At 38.5% G+C, this 21276-nt stretch overlaps 1 protein-coding gene across 1 annotated transcript in view; it reads left to right on the top strand.

The window, feature by feature from the left end:
* Window positions 1-21276, top strand: part of PPP1R1C (protein phosphatase 1 regulatory inhibitor subunit 1C) — a 144819-nt gene that overhangs the window by 80152 nt on the left and 43391 nt on the right. The window contains exon 4 of the mRNA XM_049887597.1: window positions 1908-1968. Within this exon, the coding sequence (XP_049743554.1) occupies window positions 1908-1968 (61 nt within the window). The remainder of the gene's footprint in view (window positions 1-1907; window positions 1969-21276) is intronic.

The raw sequence follows: 21276 nt of genomic DNA on the forward strand, positions 1-21276 counted from the left end.
AGGAAGTGAGCAAATGTGAGACAAAAAATGGAACAAGTATTGACTAGGAGACTGTGAGGACTACATGAGTAGACATACAGCAACACTTAAGAAAATATGGAAGGACGAAATACAAAATATCTCATGAGATTATTCTAAAATAGTAAATTTAAAAATACTTTGAAAACTAAACTCTTACAGAAATATAAAGCAGTATTTATTAATGTTCCTAAACAAAAGCTTTGCTATAGAATTAATTTTTCACTTAATCTTTGTATAAAAAAAAATACAATGGAAATAAATATATAGGAAACTCTGGAAGTGATAGCTTCTTAAAGTCCACCAGACGTGACTGAACAGAGCAGAGGTGCAAGGGCAATATGAACTGTCCACATGGTTAACATTATTGATGTCGAGTAGCCCTGCCTGTACCTGTGCATAACAGACTGGTATCAAAACATTCAATTCAAGAGAAAAATGGCTCATGCTATTTGCTTTGTTGATATGGATTTAGAAACTGTTTGCTTGATTTTTTTTTTTTTAATTCTTCAATAGTCACAATTGCATCATGTAAATAGCATCATCTTGGTGATACCTTTTAGGGCAATTAAGCTTTAATTAAGCTTAATTAAGAGTCCTTGGGTGGCACAAATGATTAAATGCTCAACTACTAGCTGAAACATTGGTGGTTGGAACCCACCCAGAGGCACCTAGGAAGACAGGCCTGGCAATCTGCTTCCAAAAAGTCACAGCCTTGGAAATCCTATGGAGCAAATCTACTCTACGCATAGGGTTGCTGTGAGTTGGAATTGACTCAAAGGCAACTAACAAAAACAAGCTTTAACATGTACAAGTAAAGATGCCTATTTTAAACTTTGTGACCAGCTTCTAGTTTCTTTCAGATTTTTATCCTACGCTCTTTCCAATGTGCCTGGAAAGCCTAGAAAAATCCCCAATAAGTATCTTGTAACTAGTTACACTTTACTTTTCAAAACAAAAATGATTGGTCCAGAAGGCTAAAATTCATTTATCGAAACCCTTACGCTTTCCACCTTGAAATACAGACCCACACACTATTAAAAAGGAGTCTTGTGGAGGTGGGGGGCTCTTTGAAGAACCGTCCAAATGCTCCCAGGGGAAAAGTCAGCTCTAAAAAATAAAACTAAAAAAGGTGCCTTTGGCACAATTTGATTTAGGGTATATATAGTAGGCTATATAGAACATTTATTATGATAAATAGCATTATATCTATTGTATACTATATATAGTTTCATATCATTATCTGTAGTTTTGACCCTGAAGTATTTTCTCCACTTCATCATTTTAAAATACAAATCCTTTCTTCAATAATTTCATCCAGATCCACTGTGCTTAGGCAATAGTGTTAAATAGCGATTTTATTAAGACTTATCTTTTGAAGACAAGAAATACTATTATCCCAACATTGTAATTCCAAGTAAATAATATTAGATTGAACATGTCAACTTAAAAGGGTTATAGGCTAACATTGCTTATCAAGGACTTTCATTATTCCTCCTGGACCATTCAACAATCCAATGAACATGTATCGTTACCCTATGGACATAGCTTTTTGCTGGCATTCATCCTTTTTCTTTCATATGGAAAGGACTGAAGTCTCTCTCTCTCTCTCTTTTAATTAACTAATGTTACTAGGTGAGAAAATGAAAAAGAGTAATTTTGAGACTTCAATAGATGAAGAGTTTTATGATAAAACAGACCCTACAGCTTCATATATCTCTTGAGCTTGTGATACTGCTGAACAAGTATATAATTTCTCATTGATTAGAATTCTATTATACAAAAGGGGAAATTGGAACATGGCACTGTGCTTTATTTTCCTTGCAGGTCTGATAGCACTGTACTTTTTATCCAAATATAAGGTTTTTACTTTTTCTTTTTCCTTACAGTCACAGAACGCATCCCCTAAGCAAAGGAAGCAGAGCGTGTACACACCACCTGCCATGAAAGGTACTGTTCAGGTACTGTCTCGGGTTGTCACGAGTGTGGAGTTCATGGCTGGTAGGCGATTTGTTCTCTAGATCTCATGAGCTCTACAACTCAATAGTTGTGTGACCTTTAGTAAGACACTATCCACTTAAACCTTAGTTTTACTGAGAGTAAAACTAGTGGTTGAAGAAGGGAAATTAGGGATGTCTCTGAATCTCAGCTTGGAAATTCAGAGCTTCCAAAATAATGGAAAAAAATTTCTTTTACCCTTTCTCACATATATTTTCTTTGAAGGGATTTTTTTCCAGAAGCCTTAATTACTCTTCTCAGTATTGGCAGATGATTGTCATTTTCTTTTCTTTTTTTTTTTTGTCTGAAACAAAATAGAATAACTTGAATTTTGTAGAGACTTAATGTAAAGTATTGCCTCATTGCCTTATGTTAAGAGAAGCTCTAAGAAACCCAATCAAGTAGCTATTATCTGTACATTTAACAGCTGTTGAAATAACAACTAAGAATGCTAGTTCAGATTCTGGCATTTTCTCAGAATTTTTCCCCAAATTTGGAACTGCTAAAAGAACATCTAAGTGTATTGGTATTTCAACATCAGTTCCAGAGAAGGCTTCTTTTATTTCTCACACAAAAATGTTCCTGACATTAGTCAGAATCTCTCCAATCCAGTAGCTCATGTTCCAGTCTGGCGCTTGGGCCACTGGCCCAGCGGTTCATCATGCAGTAGTCCAGCTCAGCTTCAACTGCAGGATAGGCCAGCTGAGCAGTTTCCTCTGGAGTTTGGAGAGATGTCTAAATTGGGAGTGAAATTTTCCACTCTGTATTATCTCTAGATTTTGGGTCCTTTTCAGAGAGGTGGGATATAAATGGACGCATTAATACTTTAAACTTCCTTCCCATGCAGCTATAAAACACCACGTTTGTGCATTCATAAGACTGCAGTAAAAATACAATTATCAGTATCATAGTTCATTCCAGTTAAGGGAGACTATTAAGCATCCCTCTCTGAAGATAAATGTAATTATTTTCAAGATATTTCTCCCCATTGTAAATGATTTTATACTTTCAAGACACATCAGTTTGGGCATGATTGGACATGAAAGATATATATTCACTCATTTAGTGATTTCCCCTGTTCTGTTTTGAGTTAGCTTAACTAAATAAAGTGATACTGTTTTCATGTCCTCAGAGAATAATAGTATTATTTTTAAAGGAAAATCTTAAAATCAAAGTCCCAAGGGCTCATGGTTTTTATATTTAGCCCTCAAACATCGTAAGAGTGTGGGATCCTAATTATCTTAGGCTGGGTTCTCTAGAGAAGCAAACACAGTGAGGTATATATAGAGAGAAAGAGAGAGAGAGATTTATCTCAAGAAAATAGCTCACTCAGTCATAGAGGCTGGCAAGTCCCAAGTCTATGGGTCAGGCATCAGGTTGGGGGCGCTTCTCTTGACTCATGTAGCTGCAGGGGCTGATGAACCCAAGACAGGCAGGTCAGACCGCAGGCCACTGACTCACAGGCTGAGGAGGCCGACACATCCACAATCAGCAGGTAAGATGGCAGGCTGCTACCTCACAGGCTGCGGAGGCTGATAAATCTCAAAATCGTCAGGCAATACAGCAGACAGCTGGCTCAAGTCCGAAGAACCAGAGGTCAGATGATGACAAGCTGAATGCACGATCCAGAGCAAGCAAGTGAACTTTGCCAAAATGTCCATATGTATATTGGATGCAGGCCACACTCCTGAGGAAACTCCCCTTACAACTGATTTACTGATCACATCAGATCACATCATGGAGGATGACTATATCGTTATATAACTGCCAAACCACCTCATTACATAATTGCCAAACCACTGAGAATTATGGCCCAGCCAAGCTGAGACATAACCTTAACCAGCACACTAACAATAAGAGAAGTTAATCATAGTGTTCATTTTCACATATAACTTGACTGCTGTCAAGCCCTGCAAGATTGCCATTCAGTGACAATCTTTTTGATCATGAGTTAAATGCTTGAGAAAGAATAGTAACTCTTTCAAGAGGCTACCAGGGTGTTATTACAAACCATTTAGGTCCTCATTTATAACCAGTAAATACCTAGTTACGTCTCCTGCTTGTAATAAAAGAGTAAGCTAATCCATACGTCCTACTTGTCCTCGAGAGCTAGAAATTAACATTTCAAGACAAAATTAAGCAATGGTAACATAAGGTGTGATGTGAGCACATTAAGAATTTTAATTCGTAAGAGAGATGAATCTGCAAAGGAAATGAGATGCTAGATACAATAATACAATTGCTCTGAAATGTAGAATTCTTAAAATCACTGTGGAACACAGAATTACTGAGTGTGAAAGAGTTTACTGGGACAGCAAAGCAGCAACAGCTGTGATTTAATGATTCTGAAAAAAATCACTGTGGCAAAAAAGGCCAAGTAGGGCTTCATGAGGGATTCAGTGAGTATACAGTTAAAAAACAAAAATGAAAAATCCTAGCCAGGATCCTTCCTTCCCCTCTCTTACTAGGTTGTGAGGAGTTACCATGTACTGATTCCAAAGTGGCGGGAGGGGAAGAGATGTTGAGCCCCACTGTTTCATATTAAACCACAGACACACCGATGTCTAAACTCATTTCTTTTTCTCCTCTTTTAGTTCCTATGATATTTTCGGCTCCTTCAGGTTTCAGGAAACAGGGACATGCCCAAGTTACCTCTCATGATGAGGGTTTTCTATAAAGGTAAAAAGGGAAGAAATAAACTTGAGGAGACCATCTTAATGGGCACGCTCTCAGGACTGACATGTTGCTGATTCGCAAATTCCTATCTCCAGTACTAAAATAGCTCCTGAACTTCGGACTCCCATTGCCAACTACCTACTGAATATCTTCACTCGAATGTTATTAGACTTCCCAAATTTAATATGTTCACAACCAAGCTTGTTGGCTCTATATCTAGTTTTTGCCATGTCAGTAAATTGTACTCAGCTGTTGAGAATAAAACTTTTGCATACTTCTTGGCCCCACTTCTTTATCCAATCCATTGTCTACTCTCGTTAGCGCTAATTTTAAAATACACCCCTCAGCTGACCACTTTTCATCTCCTACCATTATTTCTTGCCTGGTCTGCTGAAGTCACTCCACTCTTGCCCTTCTACAATATATTCTCTGTACAGAAACCAGAGCGATTCACCTAATTTACAAAGATAATCATGTCTTCCTCCTGATCAAAACCCACAATGACTTCCCATCACATTCAGAAAAAAGTTAAAAATTCTCCTTGGCTTCAAGACTCTGAATGACCTGGGACTCTTCTCCCCCTCCACCCTCACCTCCTTTCAGATTGCACTTGCTCACTGGGGTCCAGCCAAACTAACTTCTTGGCTATGTTTTGAACATGACAAGCACCTTTCTGTTTCAGGACAGTTGCACTTCCCATTTCCTCTGCCCAGGGTGCTCTTTCTCCATGGCCTTATGGGCTACTAAGCTGAAGTTACCTCTTCAGAGAGGTCTTCCTTTCCTATCTACTTTAGCAACTGACCCTCCCACCATCACCATCGATCTTCTCAAGCTGTCTTATTCTTTCCATAGTCCTCATCATGATATATCTTGCATGAGGTTTCCATGACAATAGTTTTGTTCACTTGAGTATCTCTAACATCTAGTGACATAGTGGTTGAGAGCTTGGTTGCTAACCAAAAGGTCAGCAGTTTGAATCTACCAGTCACTCCTTGGAAACCCTGTGAGTCGGTTCTACTCTGTCCTATAGGTTTCTATGAGTCAGAATAGACTCAGCAGTGATGGGTTTTTAGCACCTACAGCAGTGCCTGGCTCAAACAGGTGCTCAATAAATAGTTGTTGCATAAATAAACTGGGGAATCCAGTCATGTTGCCTTATTCTTCAGACTATCATACTTTTTTTTTTTTATTATTATTGTACTTTAGATGGTTTACAGAACAAACTGGCTTCCCAAACAATTATTACACGTATTATTTTGTGACATTGGTTACCAACCCCAAGACATGTCAACACTCTCCCCTTCTCAACCCTGGGTTCCCTATTACCAGCTTTCCTATCCCCTCTTTCCTTCTAATCCTTGCCGCTGGGCTGATGTGCCCATTTAGTCTCATTTTGTTTTATGATCCTGTCTAATCTTTGGCTGAAGGGTGAACCTCAGGAGTGACTTCATTACTGAGATAAAAGGGTGTCCAGGGGCCATATTCTCTGTCAGGCCAGTAAGCCTGGTCTTTTTTTTTTTTTAATGAGTTAGAATTTTGTTCTATATTTTCTCCAGCTCTGTCAAGGACCCTCTATTGCGATCCCAGTCAGAGCAGTCAGTAGTAGTAGCTGGGTACCATCTAGTTGTACTGAACTCAGTCTTGTGGAGGCTGTGGTAGTTGTCGTCCATTAGTCCCCCAAAGGGACTAATTTTTCCCTTGTTTTTTTGGTTTTCTTCATTCTCTCTTGCTCCCGATGGGGTGAGACCAGAGGAGTATCTTAGATGGCCGCTTACAAGCTTTTAAGACCCCAGAAGCTACTCAGCAAAGAGGAATGTAGAACATTTTCTTTATAAACTATGTTATGCCATCTGAGCTAGATGTTCCCTGAGACCGTGGTCCCCACAGCCCTCAGCCCAATAATTCGGCCTCTCAGGGAGTTTGTGGAGCTTCCGTGACTGACTATCATACTTCAGATGGCTGTGCTTCTGTTTCTGTTATATTCTAAATTGTCCATATGCTTCTGTCTTTCTGTGTTTACTTTTTCTCCCTCCTCTCCTGTCAAAGACAAAATCTGATTTGGCCAATTAGTTACCACCTATGTGGTGCCTCATTTAGGCTGGATACTTAAGAAAGGGCACCTCATAAAACACTGGAACCATTAGGTGGTTGTCTTTGGCTAGGACCTGGTTCTAGGATCAACTAGTTTGTGGCCAAGGTGGCAGGGTCTTATGACAAACATGGCAATGTAAATAGAGATAGCTGGATGTGGCTCTCTTCCTTCAGAGGCACTTCATGGATTGTGCAACCTAATTACCCTTAGGAAGAAATAATGGACTTAATACCTGGTCTGGCCATCTTTCTATTCATAAGATTATAGGCACTCAAAGTTGGCAAGAACTTTAAGGTTAACTAGTGCAACTATCTAGTAATGACTGAATTTTCAACAGTGTCTAACCTCAGGGTATTCAATTGGCTATGTCGTATTGAGGAGCCAGATAATCAAAAGTTCTGCTGCAGTTGGTCTATAGACTGAGCAGACTCAGATACTCAATCACTTACTTAACATGTCTTTTTTGTGTCATATGTAGATGTTTCATAGGAATCTCAAAATTAACATGTTTAACACTGACCTTTCAGTCTTCCCCAAACCAATTCAAGTTCTCCTCCATTGTTCTCCTTTTCTGGAAGTAGTATTTTCATCTGCTTAGATATTTATTTATTTATTTTTAGATGTTTATTCCAGAGTCCTGTGAGTCACTGGTGACCACTTTCTCTCCTTCACTCTCTCCCTCTACAGTAGACTAGCACCAGGTCATGTGAATTGCACCCTCTTAGTACCTCTCCAGTCCACCCTCTTGTCTCACCCCCAATGCCACCACCATATTTCAAGGCACATTCATCTCTTTGCCAGGCTATAATTGGTCAGTTCCATCACTCTTTCTCTTCTTACCTCTTGTTTTCTACACTGTAGCAAAAGTGATTCTGTCACTTCCTTGGTTAAAACCCTTCAGTGACTTTCCACTGCCCTTAGATAAAATCCCTATTTCAGAGCAAAGTTTTTGAAGCTCACTGCCTTATGCCTCCAAGCTGCCTCTCCTCCCCTCACCCACTAGGTTCCAGCCACACTGTATTCTTTCAGCTTCTGAAAGCACCAAGCACTTTTTTGCCCAGGGCTACGGCACATATTTTTCCCTTGGCCGAGAAACCGAGAATGTTCTCCCCTGGCTCTTCCTTTTTCTTATTCTTCATCTGGTTAGCTCCTACTCATCATCCAAAACTCGTACCGACAAACCAGCTCCTGAAAGGGGCTTTTCCTTACCTTTCATTCTAAACTAAGTTATAAACTCTCTACTGATTGTCTCTATAGTTATACATTCTCTATAGATATTTTATTTCATTCATTGCTTGTAACCACAATGTCTAATTACTTATTTAATGTCTCTTTCCAACTAGACTAGATTTGAACTATATGGCAGCAGTGACAGTGCCTATTTCTTCACTCCCATATCTGGGTTAACATAATGTTTGGGATATAAGTGCTCATAAATCTTTTAAAACATTTTTTAAAAATATACCAAACATTCTAATATCGGTGAATGAACCATTTCTTGAGGAAACCTGCTTTTTCTCTGGGAAGTCTATTAGGATGATCTTTTCTCTATCAAGGTCCCCAAGAATTTGTACTCATGGATTCTTGCTCTATATCTTGTTGCTATTTGTGGCTAACTTTTAAATGACAACTGTCTAAATATTTGAAGACATATGTCAGGTCCTCGTCTCATTCTTAATTTTCTTTTTTCCAGGTTATGTTATCTTGACTTCAATTATGTCTGGCGCTTAGTCCTTTCACGTTCATTTTTGGTCTCCTAATAAACTCCACTCTGCCTATTTCTGGGAACCCTCGTTGTGCAATGATTAAGAGCTACGGCTGCAAACCAAAAGTTCAGCAGTTCAAATCCACCAACCACCCTTGAATACCCCATGGGGAGGTTCTACTCTGTCCTATAGAGTGGCTATCAGTCAGAGTCCACTTGACAGCAATTTTTTTTTTTTTTTTTTTTTTTTTGCCTATTTCATTCTAGAAGTACATTATTCAAAATCAACCCGGTATTTAAGGTGTGATCTAACCAGAACAGGGTGGAGACTTCAGTTACCCTTGTTACCACTTTCATCCCAGAGAATTTAACTTAATTAATGCAACCCAAAATCGTAGAGCCTTTTCCAGCAGCTCTTATAAAATACTGAACTTACCATAAATTCAAAACTTCCAAGCCTTTTTCATGTACTGCTTTTAAGCCATATCATTCACTTGCATCCCCCATTTTGAAATTATAAGTCTTTTGTTTATTTTTTGACTAAAAATCAAGACATTCTTGTCATTTCTATTGTATTCCTTTTATTAGTCATCATGTCAGGATATTTAATATTGATTCCATCATTCATTCAATTTTCAATTATCTTGATTGCGTGTCATCCACAGATACAATAAACTTACATTTCATATTTTTTTTTTTATCCAAGTACTTAATATAAATACATCAAACAGAACAGGGCTAAGAGACAGCCCTGTCGTATATTTATCTCTCTCTAGTTGACAATGATCCCCCTGAATGCCACCATTCTACTAGTTTTCAAAGAGACAAATCATATCAGGATTCTAACTCTTAAAACCAAAGGATATCATGAGCAATCGTTTTGATCACATTTCTTCATCTATAAATTTCTTTCCAACTAAATTTATAATGCATTTTATGCATTAAAATGACAGAAATTGAATGGTACATAGAAAACAGACTTACTTTTCCATTACACTGTGTAATACAGTACATTATGATTACATAAGTAGAAAGTTCTGAAGATTATCGGAAAAATGCCAGTTGACTACTGAATTACTGAATACTCATGTGTATTTCTCTGGTGTTTAGGCCTGTAATTTACAAAACAGCCAGTTAGATTATTGTTGGATAGCTTGAATCACGTCTTCAGAAAAGCAGAGTAGGTTTGAATCTTGGGACAGGAAATGGCTGACTCATTTCCACCCCCACTTTTTTGTGTATGTGTGTTACTGGAATACAAATGACTACTGAAGAGTGCGATGCAAATGCTATCAATTTAAAAGGAAATCTGAGCATTAAACGAGGAGCGGCTGGCTGAAAACGGCTCTACCTAACAAACCTTATTAGTATTACATTACCATTCTTATTGCATAGACAGTCAAAGAGTTTTCACTTATGTCTGAAAATCATCTTCTTCCATCCATGCTTCATGATTTCTTGTAAAAGAAGTCTTTAGCTACTTCTGTGTCCAGAGTTTGTTATTCTGATAAACAGATCTTACTTGAATGCTTGTAGCATTTTAACTCCTAAGCTTTTCCTCCAAGCATGGCTTTCATTTTGATATTTTATGTCAATTCAGTCTCTTTTCATAATAAAGCAATAAATGCAAATAAAGGATAACTCAAGGAGGGAAATAAATCAAACTGGCGTTATAAGAAGGTAGAAGTGGATTCGAGGATGGGAGATGATGATAGTAGCATTGATATGATGTATAAAAAAAATATAATAATAATATTACCTGAAGGGATAATCTTTAAATCAGGGAAAGCTACAGATCATGGTAGCTCCAGGGGATCCAACATGAAAGGACATGAACTTTGGGACACATCTGATCAGGGTTTGTATTAGTTTGCCAGGGCTGATGTCATGGAATGAATTATGTCCCCCCAAAAATGTGTGTAACAATTTGGCTGCGCCATGATTTCCGCTATTGGGTGGTTGTCATCCATTTTGTGATTGTAATTTTATGTTAAAGAGGATTAGGGTAGGATTGTAACAACCTCACCCAGGCCATATTCCTGAGCCAACATAAAGGGAGTTTCCCTGGGGTGTGGCCTGTACCACCTTTTTTCTCTCGAGATAAAAAGGAAAGGGAAGCAAGCAGAGAGTTGGGGACCTCATAACCACCAAGAAAGCAGGCCCAGCTACAGAGCGCATCCTTTGGACCTGGGGACCCTATGCTTGAGAAGCTCCTCGACCAAGGGAAGATTGATGACAAGGAATCTTCTCCCAGAGCAGACAGAAAGAGAAAGCCATCCCCTGGGGCTGCCACCCTGAATTTGACTTGTAATTTACTAGTCTGTGACAGAATGAATTTCTCTTTGTTAAAGTCATCTACTTCTGGTATTTCTGTTACAGCAGCACTAGATAACCAAGACAGCTGCCATAACAAATTACCACAAACTGAGTGGGTAAAAACAAAAATTTATTCTCTAACAGCTCTGGAGGCCAGAAGTCCAAAACAAAGGTATTGGTAGTATTGGTTTCTTCTGCAGGCTCTGAGGGAGAATCCATCGCATGCCTCTCTCCTAGCTTTTGGTGTCTATTGGCTGTCTTTGGCATTCCTTGTCTTGTAGAGTCATCACTCCAATCTCTCCCTCTGTAGTCACATGGTCTTCTCCTTTGTGACTTCTCTCATAAGGATAAGAGTTATTGGATTTTGTTGTTAGCTGCAGTCAAGTTGGCCCTGACTCATGGCCCCCTCATTCACAACAGAACAAAATGCAGTCTGGACCTGTGCCATCCGCACGATCACTTGAGGATTGGACCATTGTGATCCATAAGGTTTTCATTGGCTTGTTTTTGGAAGCAGATCTCCAGGCCTTTTTTCATAGTCCATCTTAGTCTGGAAGTTCTGCAGAAACCATTTCAGTATCATAGCAACACGTAAGCCCTTACTTACTGATGGATAATGGCTATGCATGAGGTGCACTGACTGGAAATCAAACCCGGATCTTCTGCATGGAAGGTGAGAATCCCACCACTGAACCACCACCGCCCTCATGTCACTGGATTTAGGGCCCAGTTTTTTTTTTTTTTTTTTTTAATCCAGGCTCTCATTTTGAGGTCCTTAACTTAATTACATCTGCAAACACCCTTTTTCTAAATAAGGTCACCTTCACTGGTTCTGGGTGAAAGTCATCATTCAACCCACTACAGGGTTTGAATCTCAGCATTGCCACTTTTAGCTGTACGAACTTCAGAAAGTCAACTGATTAACCTAATCTCTGTTATCTCAAGTAAAATGGAGATGGTAGTGACCACACAGGGTGGTTGTAGGATGAAATGAAGCACTATGTGTAAGGAAATGACTTAGAACAGACATACAACATGTGAGAAATATTTTGATTAGTAAGAGTCAGGCATATTCCACCGGTTTTTTTTTTTTTTTTCTTTTTAAATTTTAAAAATCTTGTATTTGAAAAAATCTTAAGACCAAAATGAATGACGGTTAATAGCGAATTTTGGGGTGCAGTTTGTGACTGGTTGCTAACTTAAAATTTGGAGGTTTGAACTTACCCAGCTCCGCTGAAGAAAGGCCTGGTGAACTGCTTCTGTATATATTAAACCAAAACCCAAGACTGTTGCCGTCCAGTAGATTCCAACTCACAGTGACCGTTTAGGACAGAGTTGAACTGCCTCATAGGATTTCCAAGGCTGTAAATCTTTTTGGAAGCCGACTGTCTCCAGCAGAGTGGCTGGTGAGTTCGATCACCGCCCTTTAGGTTAGCAGCCTAGTGCTTAACTACTGCACCACCAGGGTTCAGTTCCATAAAGATTAATGCCAAGAAAACCCTATGAAACAATTCTACTCTGTAACACGCGGGGTTGCCATGCATTGAAAAAGACTCAAAGGCAACAGGTTTTTAAGTAGATTATACCATAAATATTTCCAGTCAGAGGGGTGAGCAGGAAATCAATCATACCACATAAGCCCATTCTATAATTAGTCGACCTACGTAAATTAACAATGATTATGTTAATTGTGATCAATTAACTATTTCTGATTTTAAGCCTCTTATAATTATGACTCAAAAATTGCTCAAAAGAAACAGACCATTACCTGTTCTCAAATGCCCTCCACATTGAAAATCCAAGGCAAGAATAGAAGGTTGCAAGACCTTGTAGCTTCTGCTCATCAGCCCATCCCTACCACACTGCATTCCTTTTTTGAGCACTTCTGTTCCTCTGTGGGTGTTCTCCAGGTATTCATCACATTTGCATTTCTAAATCCTGGCTCTTTTGTTTGTGCCCTGGCTCTTTTGTTTGTGCCGGCTCAGTTTATTTACTGTGTAGGGTGGGGCTTATTTATGCAACTCAAGAAACATTTAACAAATTTCTAGATAAGAAGAAACATTCTAAATATACACAGGTCTTGCTTTTTTTCTCTTTTTAAAACAAAATATGCTTCTATTTCCATATCCACTTCCTTATGGTTTTTAAATTTCTTCTACTGGGTTTTATGTTCATCTTTCCTCATATCTTTCAATGTGGAGGGCAGGGGTAGGTTGGAGAACTGCCCTGAGAATGTGTTTTTCTTAAAAGTTGGTAAGATGTCTTATTTTCTGAGGTCAACATTGAGATTGAGAAGCAGAAGGAAAATACTACCAAGAATGAATGCATTTTATATTTCATAGTTTTGGCATGGATTGTTAGGTTAAAAAATTTGAAAGTGCCTTTAAATCAAACTCATTGCTGCATTCGAACTGTCCCATAGGGTTTCCAAGGCTATAATCTTTAGGGAAGCAGACTGCCACATCTTTCTCCAATGGACCTGCAGGTGGGTTCAAACCACCGACCTTTTGGTTAGCAGCTGAGCGCTTAACCACTGTACCACAGGGATACTGGAAAGGGCTTTTAGGCACTACGGTTCCACTCTGTCTATGTTGTTTTTGTGTACCTTCTAGTTGACTCAACTCATAGCGACCCCTTAGGACACAGTAGAACGGCCCCAGAGGGTTTTCAAGGAGTGACTGGTGGATTCAAACTGCCACTTTTTGGTTAGCAGCCTGAGCTGTTCACCACTTCGCCACCAGGGCTCCGTGGTGGTACAGTTGTTAAGATCTATGGTGAGCTATGGCTGCTAACCAAGAATGTCAGCAGTTTGAATCCACCAGCTACTCCTTGGAAACCCTGTGGGGCAGTTCTGCTCTGTTCTATAGGGTTGCTGTAAGTTGAAATCGACTCGACGGCAATGGGTTTGGTTTTTATATTAAAATCAGAGCCCCGGTGCCGCAATGGTTAAAAGCTCAGGCTGCTAACCAAAAGGGCAGTTTGAATCCACCAGCCACTCCTTGGAAACCCTATGGGGCAGTTTTAATCTGTCCGATAGAGTCTCTATGAGTTGGAATCACTCAACGGCAATGGGTTTGATTTTTTTTTTTTTTTTTTGGTTTATATTAAAATTAGTCATTTTTATTTATAGCTCTCAGTTTAAATATTAGACAACTTTTAAAATTACTTCCTTTCTTAGATGCTGAGGAAGAGATAAACTTTTGCATTTGGTCTGAACAAATGAATAAAGGTGAAAAAGAGGAAGACTCTCAATGAGATGGATTAATACAGTAGCTGCAACAATGGGCTCTAACGTAGCAACGATAACCGTTGTGAGGATGGCGCAGGCCCGGGCAGTGTTCCATTCTGTTGCATATAGGGTCGCTATGAGTCGGAACTAACTCGGCAGTGCCTAACAACAGCAACAACAACAAAATATATGGTCACAAATCACATATGAGCCTCTACTGTGTATCAAGTACTGCATTAAATCGGTTTGGATGCAAAGTGAAAAGCAAAGTTCCAGCCCTCTGGGAGGACCAGTCTTCCTCCCAGCACCCTGGGAGGAAGAGACACACAGGTAAACAGTTCCAGTATACCATGCTAAGTCCTTTAATAGGGATTTGCACCAAGTTATGGGGAATGTGAGGAGAACCACACTAGACTTGGTGGACAGGAGGGTGATGTCACTTTCAGATCACAGAAGGTACAGTCATGTTTCCACATGTGGCTAGAGAGTAAAGTGGCCTGGGTCATGGTAAAAAAAAGGCTCATCATTTTCATCCCTCCTGCCAATGCCAGTTTGTAAAAGCTTTAAGATGATACTGTAATGTGACAGTTAAATCGTGCATGGACAATCACAAAGACTTTCGCTGCCATGGGAAGTCTAAATAGGTCCCCTACTGATGGGCCTTTGTAGATACTACTTTCCAAAGCATTTGGAAATCCTAGTGCATTTGATTCCAACTTAAAAGTTCTGGTTCACATCTTTGTCTTTCGTATCAATAGTATTACTTTTAAAACTGAGTAAATTCCAGTTCAAATTATATTTTTAAAAAATAAACTTTATGTTTTAGACTTTGCAGGAAAAATTGTGGATATATAGAGTTTTCATATACCCCATACCTAGTTTCTTCTTTAATTTAATCTTCCATTATGTGGTACGTGTATTACAATTAATGAACTAATATTGATGCATTATTAGTAACTAAAGTCCATAGTTTATTCATACATGTTTTCATTTCATATCCTTTTTTGATTCCAAAATCCGATCCAGGGTACTACATTGCATTTAGTCATCGTGTCTCCTTAGGCTCATCTTGGCTGTAGCAGTTTTTCAGACTTTCCTTTTTTTTTTTTTTTGATGTCCTTGAAAGTTTTGAGGAGTATTTGTCAGGTATTTTGTAGGATACCCCTTTACTGTGATTTTTCTGATTTTTTTTTTCTAGTGATTAGACTGGGGTTATAGATTTTTTAGAGGAAAAGTAACATTTTCATCACATAATATCAAGGTAATACTATCAACATGATCTTGATGGCTGGCCAAAGTAGTGTTTGTCAGATTTCTCCACTATGAAAGTTCTCTCCATCCCCACCCCTCACTTCTCATATCCCGCATTTTGGAAGGAAGCCATTGTGTCCAGCCCACACTTAAGTAGTGGGGAGTTATGCTCCACCTCCTTAAAGGCAAAATTTTTTCACAAATTATTTGAAATTTTTCTGTATGGGAGATTTAGCTTCTCACCTATTTATTTATTCAATGATTTTTTTTTTTTTTTTTTTATCAGTATGTACTCATGAACATTTATTTCATACCTTAGGTTGTAACCTAATACCACAGTCGTCCCTTGCTATCCTTGGGGAATTGGCACCAGGACCCCTGCGGATACCACAATCCTGGGATGCTCAAGTCCCTTATATAAAATGGTGTAGTATTTGCATATAACCTATGCATATCCTCCCCTATACTTTAAATCATCTCTAGATTACTTGTAATAACTAATACAATGTAAATGCTATGTAAATATTTATTATACTGTATTGTTTAGAGAATAATAAGGTGCAGGGTGAACAATGCTCAAACAATGAACAGTGAAGAAAGACTGAGGACCCGTGAAATGGTGGGAGGCTACAGCAGGAGATGCCTACACATCACGTCATTTGCGTAGATTCAGCTTAGTGCTTGGCACGAGGAAAACTTTTGCTTTTTGGATCTTTTTTTTCCCCGAATATTGATCCTCGGTTGGTTGAATTCACAACCCGCAGATACGGAGGGTGACTGTACTTTCTTTTGTAGCTCAAATAAAACAGTTCCAACTTCGGCCATTGGGAGCTCTTTCAGTTGGCTCCTGTGTCCCTTTGATATATCCCCATTATTGTTTTTGTTGGTTTATTTTGTTTGTTTAGTACTTTCCGGGACTAAGAAATTGCACGCTAGAATCAACCGTTTCTCTAAAGAGTCCTCAAATTACAATTTTTATTCCTAATGGAGTCAATATAGTATGAAATACATGTTTGCATCAATATATGGGTACTGAAAACAGAGTAATCTATCTCTTGCTCTGCAGAAATGTATGTGCACCCTACCCATTAGCATTCAGGAGGGTTAATGCTACCTATCAGCATGCTAAGATTTACACACTCCACTCTTAGTAATGCTAATGGGAGTTACAGGAAGAGAAAATAATGCCTCACTAGCAGATGTCCTCTTTAGGGCTTGCCTTCCTTCGTTTAATGCCTAATACAGTACTTCCTCATGTTTTCTGGGCTGAGATTTGTATCGGTACTTTATAGATGTGGACCTAGTAATAGGTTTCCAGCCTTCTCAGAGATCGGCTGTTTACTTAAGTCAGAGATAAAAAATAATGTTCGTAACACCCTAGGCTTATGTAGTGCTTCAGCACATGCAACATGCTTTTGGATAATTGTATCTGGTTTTTACAGAAAACCATGGGAGGGAGGTAAGTAGGAGGTTTTATAACAGAGGAAAGTGAGGCTCCTAGAAGAGCAGGATGCCCACGTTAAATGCCCCTCCCCTTTACAAGCCTAAATTGTGATGAGCCTTTTTTTTTTAAATGGTGTCCTAAGAAATTCTGTTGGAATAGCAATAGGCTTTCTTCTTCTTATTATTATTTTTAACATTTATCCATCTATCTAGCTTGGCTTAATTAAAATCCAGAGATCCTTCACTCTTGTAACTTAATGGAAAGTTTCTACAAGATTTTTTTCATTCCAAAGTTCCTAAAAATACTTAGATACCTCTGTTTTTAGTAATTTTTATATTTTGAAACTGACTTTGTAGGTTCATATTTAATAACAGCTTTGTACTCACATCAAGTTTGCCTTACTCTCTTTTCTCTCCCCAGCCCACCTGCCCCCACACAGGCTGACAATACAAATCTGACCCTGTCACTCTTTTGTTTTCAACCTTTCAAATGTGTACCAATTCCTTTAGAATTAGGCCCTTGGAAGACCATATGGGACTGTTTATGATTTGGCTTCCTCAGACCTTCTGAAGGTCTCAGACCTTCCTCAGACCTTCCATGACTACCTGCCATGTTGTCGTTGAGTTGATGCCAACTCATGGCGACCCCATGTGTGCAAAGTAGAACTGCTTCATAGGGTTTTCAAGGCTGTGAGCTTTTGGAATTAGAACATCAGGCCTGTCTTCCGAGGTGGGTGGTTTCGAACTGCCAACCTTTTGGCTACTAGTTGAGTGCTTAACAGTTTGCACCACCAGGTCCCTCCTTTTATTTTATGCTGCAGCAATGCTGAGCTGCATCTAGTTTATTGAAAACAACACAGGATTTCTCACCTTGGTGCTTTTGTTCTGCAGCTTCATTTGCATGGAGGCTTTTCTCTGTCCCCCATCCCTGTCCCCAAATCCTTTGAATTGTGCTCCTTTGAGAGTCAAAATGCATTATACATTCCTATTTATGTGTGTATCTGTAATCTGCTCTAGCTAGACTGTGAATTGTAAGAACAGGTCAAAGTCATTTGTCTTTGTATTGGAGAAGGCTCTTAATAAATGCTGAGTCAGTAAGGTAATGATCTTCTGATTTAAAATGTGAGTTTAACTTGTCTTAATTTTAGTCTTATTGAAAAAACTTATAAATTTCTGGTGTATCTTTATTTTTTATTCATTCACCCATAATTCATTCCATAAAAATTTATAAAGTGCCTGTTGCCTGCCAGGTCATGCATTAGGTTCATGTAGTTCAAGAGGAGCTAAACGTAGTCCCTGTGCATAAGGAAAATACAGTCTAATGGAAAAGGAAATTGTGCACAAAAATAATTATAATAGGTTCCATAAGGTTGATATGGACAGTGGTATTTGAATGCAGAGGAGGAATTATCTAGCTCTCTCTGGCACAGGGAAGACTTCACAGAAGAAATGAACTCTGTTGGGTGAGGGATGAATAAGATTTTGGTAGAAAAGGATGAGAGGTGGATTCCAGGCAAAGGGTTGAGGCACAGAATATCAAAGAGCATGAGAGCTTGGAAAATTATGAGGCTTGGAGGTAGAACCCATGTGAGAGAGAACCCTAGAAAAATGCTGGGGACTTATCAAAGGTCTTGTGTGTCATGTGCAAAGGTGTTGAAATTTTATCATGTGGCAACTCTTGGATAATTTTCAAAAGTTGCTTTGTATGTTACCATGTTCTCCTAACTACTTTGAAGATATGGGGAAGGGGACGAAGAATTAATTTTTAAAAATTGTTATTGTTGTTAGGTTCCGTTGAGTCGATTCTGACTCATAATGACCTGATATGACCAAGAGTAGAACTGACCCATAGGACTTCCTAGGTTGTGATCCTAAAAGAAGCAGATGGCCAGGTCTTCTTCCTGCAGAACCTCTGGGTGCATTCAAACCACCAACCTTTAGGTCTGCAGCCGAGCACTCAACCATTGTGCCACCAAAAAACCCCCTGTCATGGAGTCGATTCCAACCCATAGTGACCCTATAGGACAGAGTAGAACTGCATGCACCATAGTGTTTCAAAGGAGTGGCTGGTGGATTTGAACTGCTAACCTTTTGGTTAGCAGCCGAGCTCTTAACCAGGGCTCCATTGTGCCACCAGGATTTCTTTTTGAAAAATTAGGCTACCTTATATTTTACTTGTCTCAGTTGATTGCTTGTTTCTAATGCTCTTATTTATACAAGAATGGCTAACTGCTAAGCAGCAGCCTTGCTTTATTTATCTTTAATGCATTTAGACTTTCTACATAATCCTTATGGTTTGTGAGAAGTTGTAATGCTCCTCAAACATCTTCCAAAATAAGTTAATGGAAATCCAATTCAAAATACATGTTACAATAAAAATGTCACAATAGACTGAGAAATTGGTTCTTAATGGGGCAGCTTTAAGATAGGATTACATTCTTTATAAACTTATGCCAGTATATACAGTTTTTCTAAACGTTTTTTTCCCTTAAAAATTATATTCCTGTCTGAACTTAAAAAAAATTCTGATGTGCAAGATGATAAGAACAGTTTTATGAATTCCTTTCTCAATAGTTATCATGACAAAAGGATCCAAATTTTAGTTGTGACAAAGCTGGTTTCTCTCTGTTGAGTGTTTCTATGACACAGTAAAGGTTATCAGCATTGCTGTTAATTAATAAACAAATATTTATTAAATACGAAGCTCTAAGCTTTAAGTTATGAATGAACTCTCAAGTCCTAAAACACCCTGGGTTTCTAATTTTGCTTCTTTCATTAAGACAAAAAAATACCAACAAGAGTAAGAGTGTCCCAAGGTTACAGTCTGAGGAAATTATTAGGTCCACAATATAAAATCCTGAGATGAGCACTGGATTTGTGATTTGTAACCTACATTGCATTCTTTCTGGTGTAATAACCAGCAGGAGCCGTGCTGTGCTTTCCTTATCTTTGATATGTACACCAAAGCTGTTTTTTTTTTAACAGTAATTTTGCGCATTTCACTTTTGAGCACGGTTGTAACATTTTATTCTCAAAAACCAATTTAAAATTCTCCTGACTTCCAACAAGTTATCTTAGGGCAAGGTTCTCACATGTTTACACCAACATATTAACTTTACATACAGCTCGAACCAGACTTCAAAAAGGTCCTCGAAAGCTTGAAATAGCAACCATCTTGCCCCTTCTGAGTCTATGGGTAAACATTTTAATTCTTCCAAGTTTATTGATTCTTCTAGAACCTGGGAACCTAGAGGCAAATGAAAAAGAAAGTAAACAGGTAGAGGTTAACAAGTAAAATGACTGTAGGAGACATGAGAGCAGGCTGTCTGAGGGCAGAGAAAGCAGAAACACTACAAAAGTTTGTACAGTTACATCTCTGTGTGGGCCAAAGGATGATCTTTTAGTTGGGTCACTAAGAAAAAAATCTGCACTATTTAAAATATAATGTGTATGCCATTTTACAAGGGATAAAGTGTACACTGGAAGATTTAAAATACCACTATGGTTTTTCTTTTTTTTAAGAGTTTTTACTCACTATGGAATGTGCTCCACTTTTTTTATGGTTTTTCTTTTTTTTTTTTTAAGAGTTTTTACTCACTATGGTGTGTGCTCCACGTTACATAAGCATAAGTGCCCATGCCCTCTTGTGTGTTCTCACTCTGAAGCCTCTGCCCTTTTGACAGTCTTCTACAGTGGTCACTGGGTTAATGTGTGAAACACAGGAGATGGAGAAAGGTCTAGAGCTCATCAGCACATAAACCAGTGTCCTAGTCATTCAAGGATGTTAGGAAGAGTATAAAAACAAACTTGACCTATTTAACAATTTTGCCTGGGTCAATCAACACCTTACCTCCTACAAGTGGAAAAGTTTTCTTTAAAAATTTAAAAGAAAGGATCAACTTCCTAGATTTCTTCTTTTTCCTACAAAGTAATTCATTTGGTTTGAAGAGTTTAAAGGGTCACTTTAAAACAATACAAGGTGTTCTCATTTTTCCGTTTGGAATGGTAAACTGTTCAGCCAAATCACTAGTGCCATAGCTATTATATCATCACAGATAACCATATCGAAATGTTCTTTTTATGGACTATTTTAGAAAATAGTTAATACATAATTAGAGTAATAGTAAACTTTTCTTCTACACTATGATTCTTGGTGAAATATTTTACTCAACTGTAAGTTCTTGTTGACTAATAACCCTATGCAAGGCTTTGCGTCCACTTCATCTTAAACAAACAAACAAAAAACACCCATTATTGTCGAGTCAATTCTGACTCACAACAACCCTATAGGACAGAGTAGAACTGCCCCCATAGAGTTTCAAAAGAACACCTGGTGAATTCAAACTGCTGACCTTTTGATTAGCAGCCATAGCATTTAACCACTATGCCACCATCTTAAACTATGAGGCCTAAAATCCTATTTCAAATTTTTGAAGAGTGTTTCCATTTGGGGTTCATTTAGTGTTCTCTAGATTTTTTTTCGTTAATCAGTTTTGCCTCTTACCTTGGAAAAAAAGTATTTCATATATAGAAAATTACCATTCAATG

This window comes from Elephas maximus, chromosome 6 (genome assembly GCF_024166365.1).
Source record: "Elephas maximus indicus isolate mEleMax1 chromosome 6, mEleMax1 primary haplotype, whole genome shotgun sequence".
In the NCBI taxonomy this organism is placed as follows: Eukaryota; Metazoa; Chordata; class Mammalia; order Proboscidea; family Elephantidae; genus Elephas; species Elephas maximus.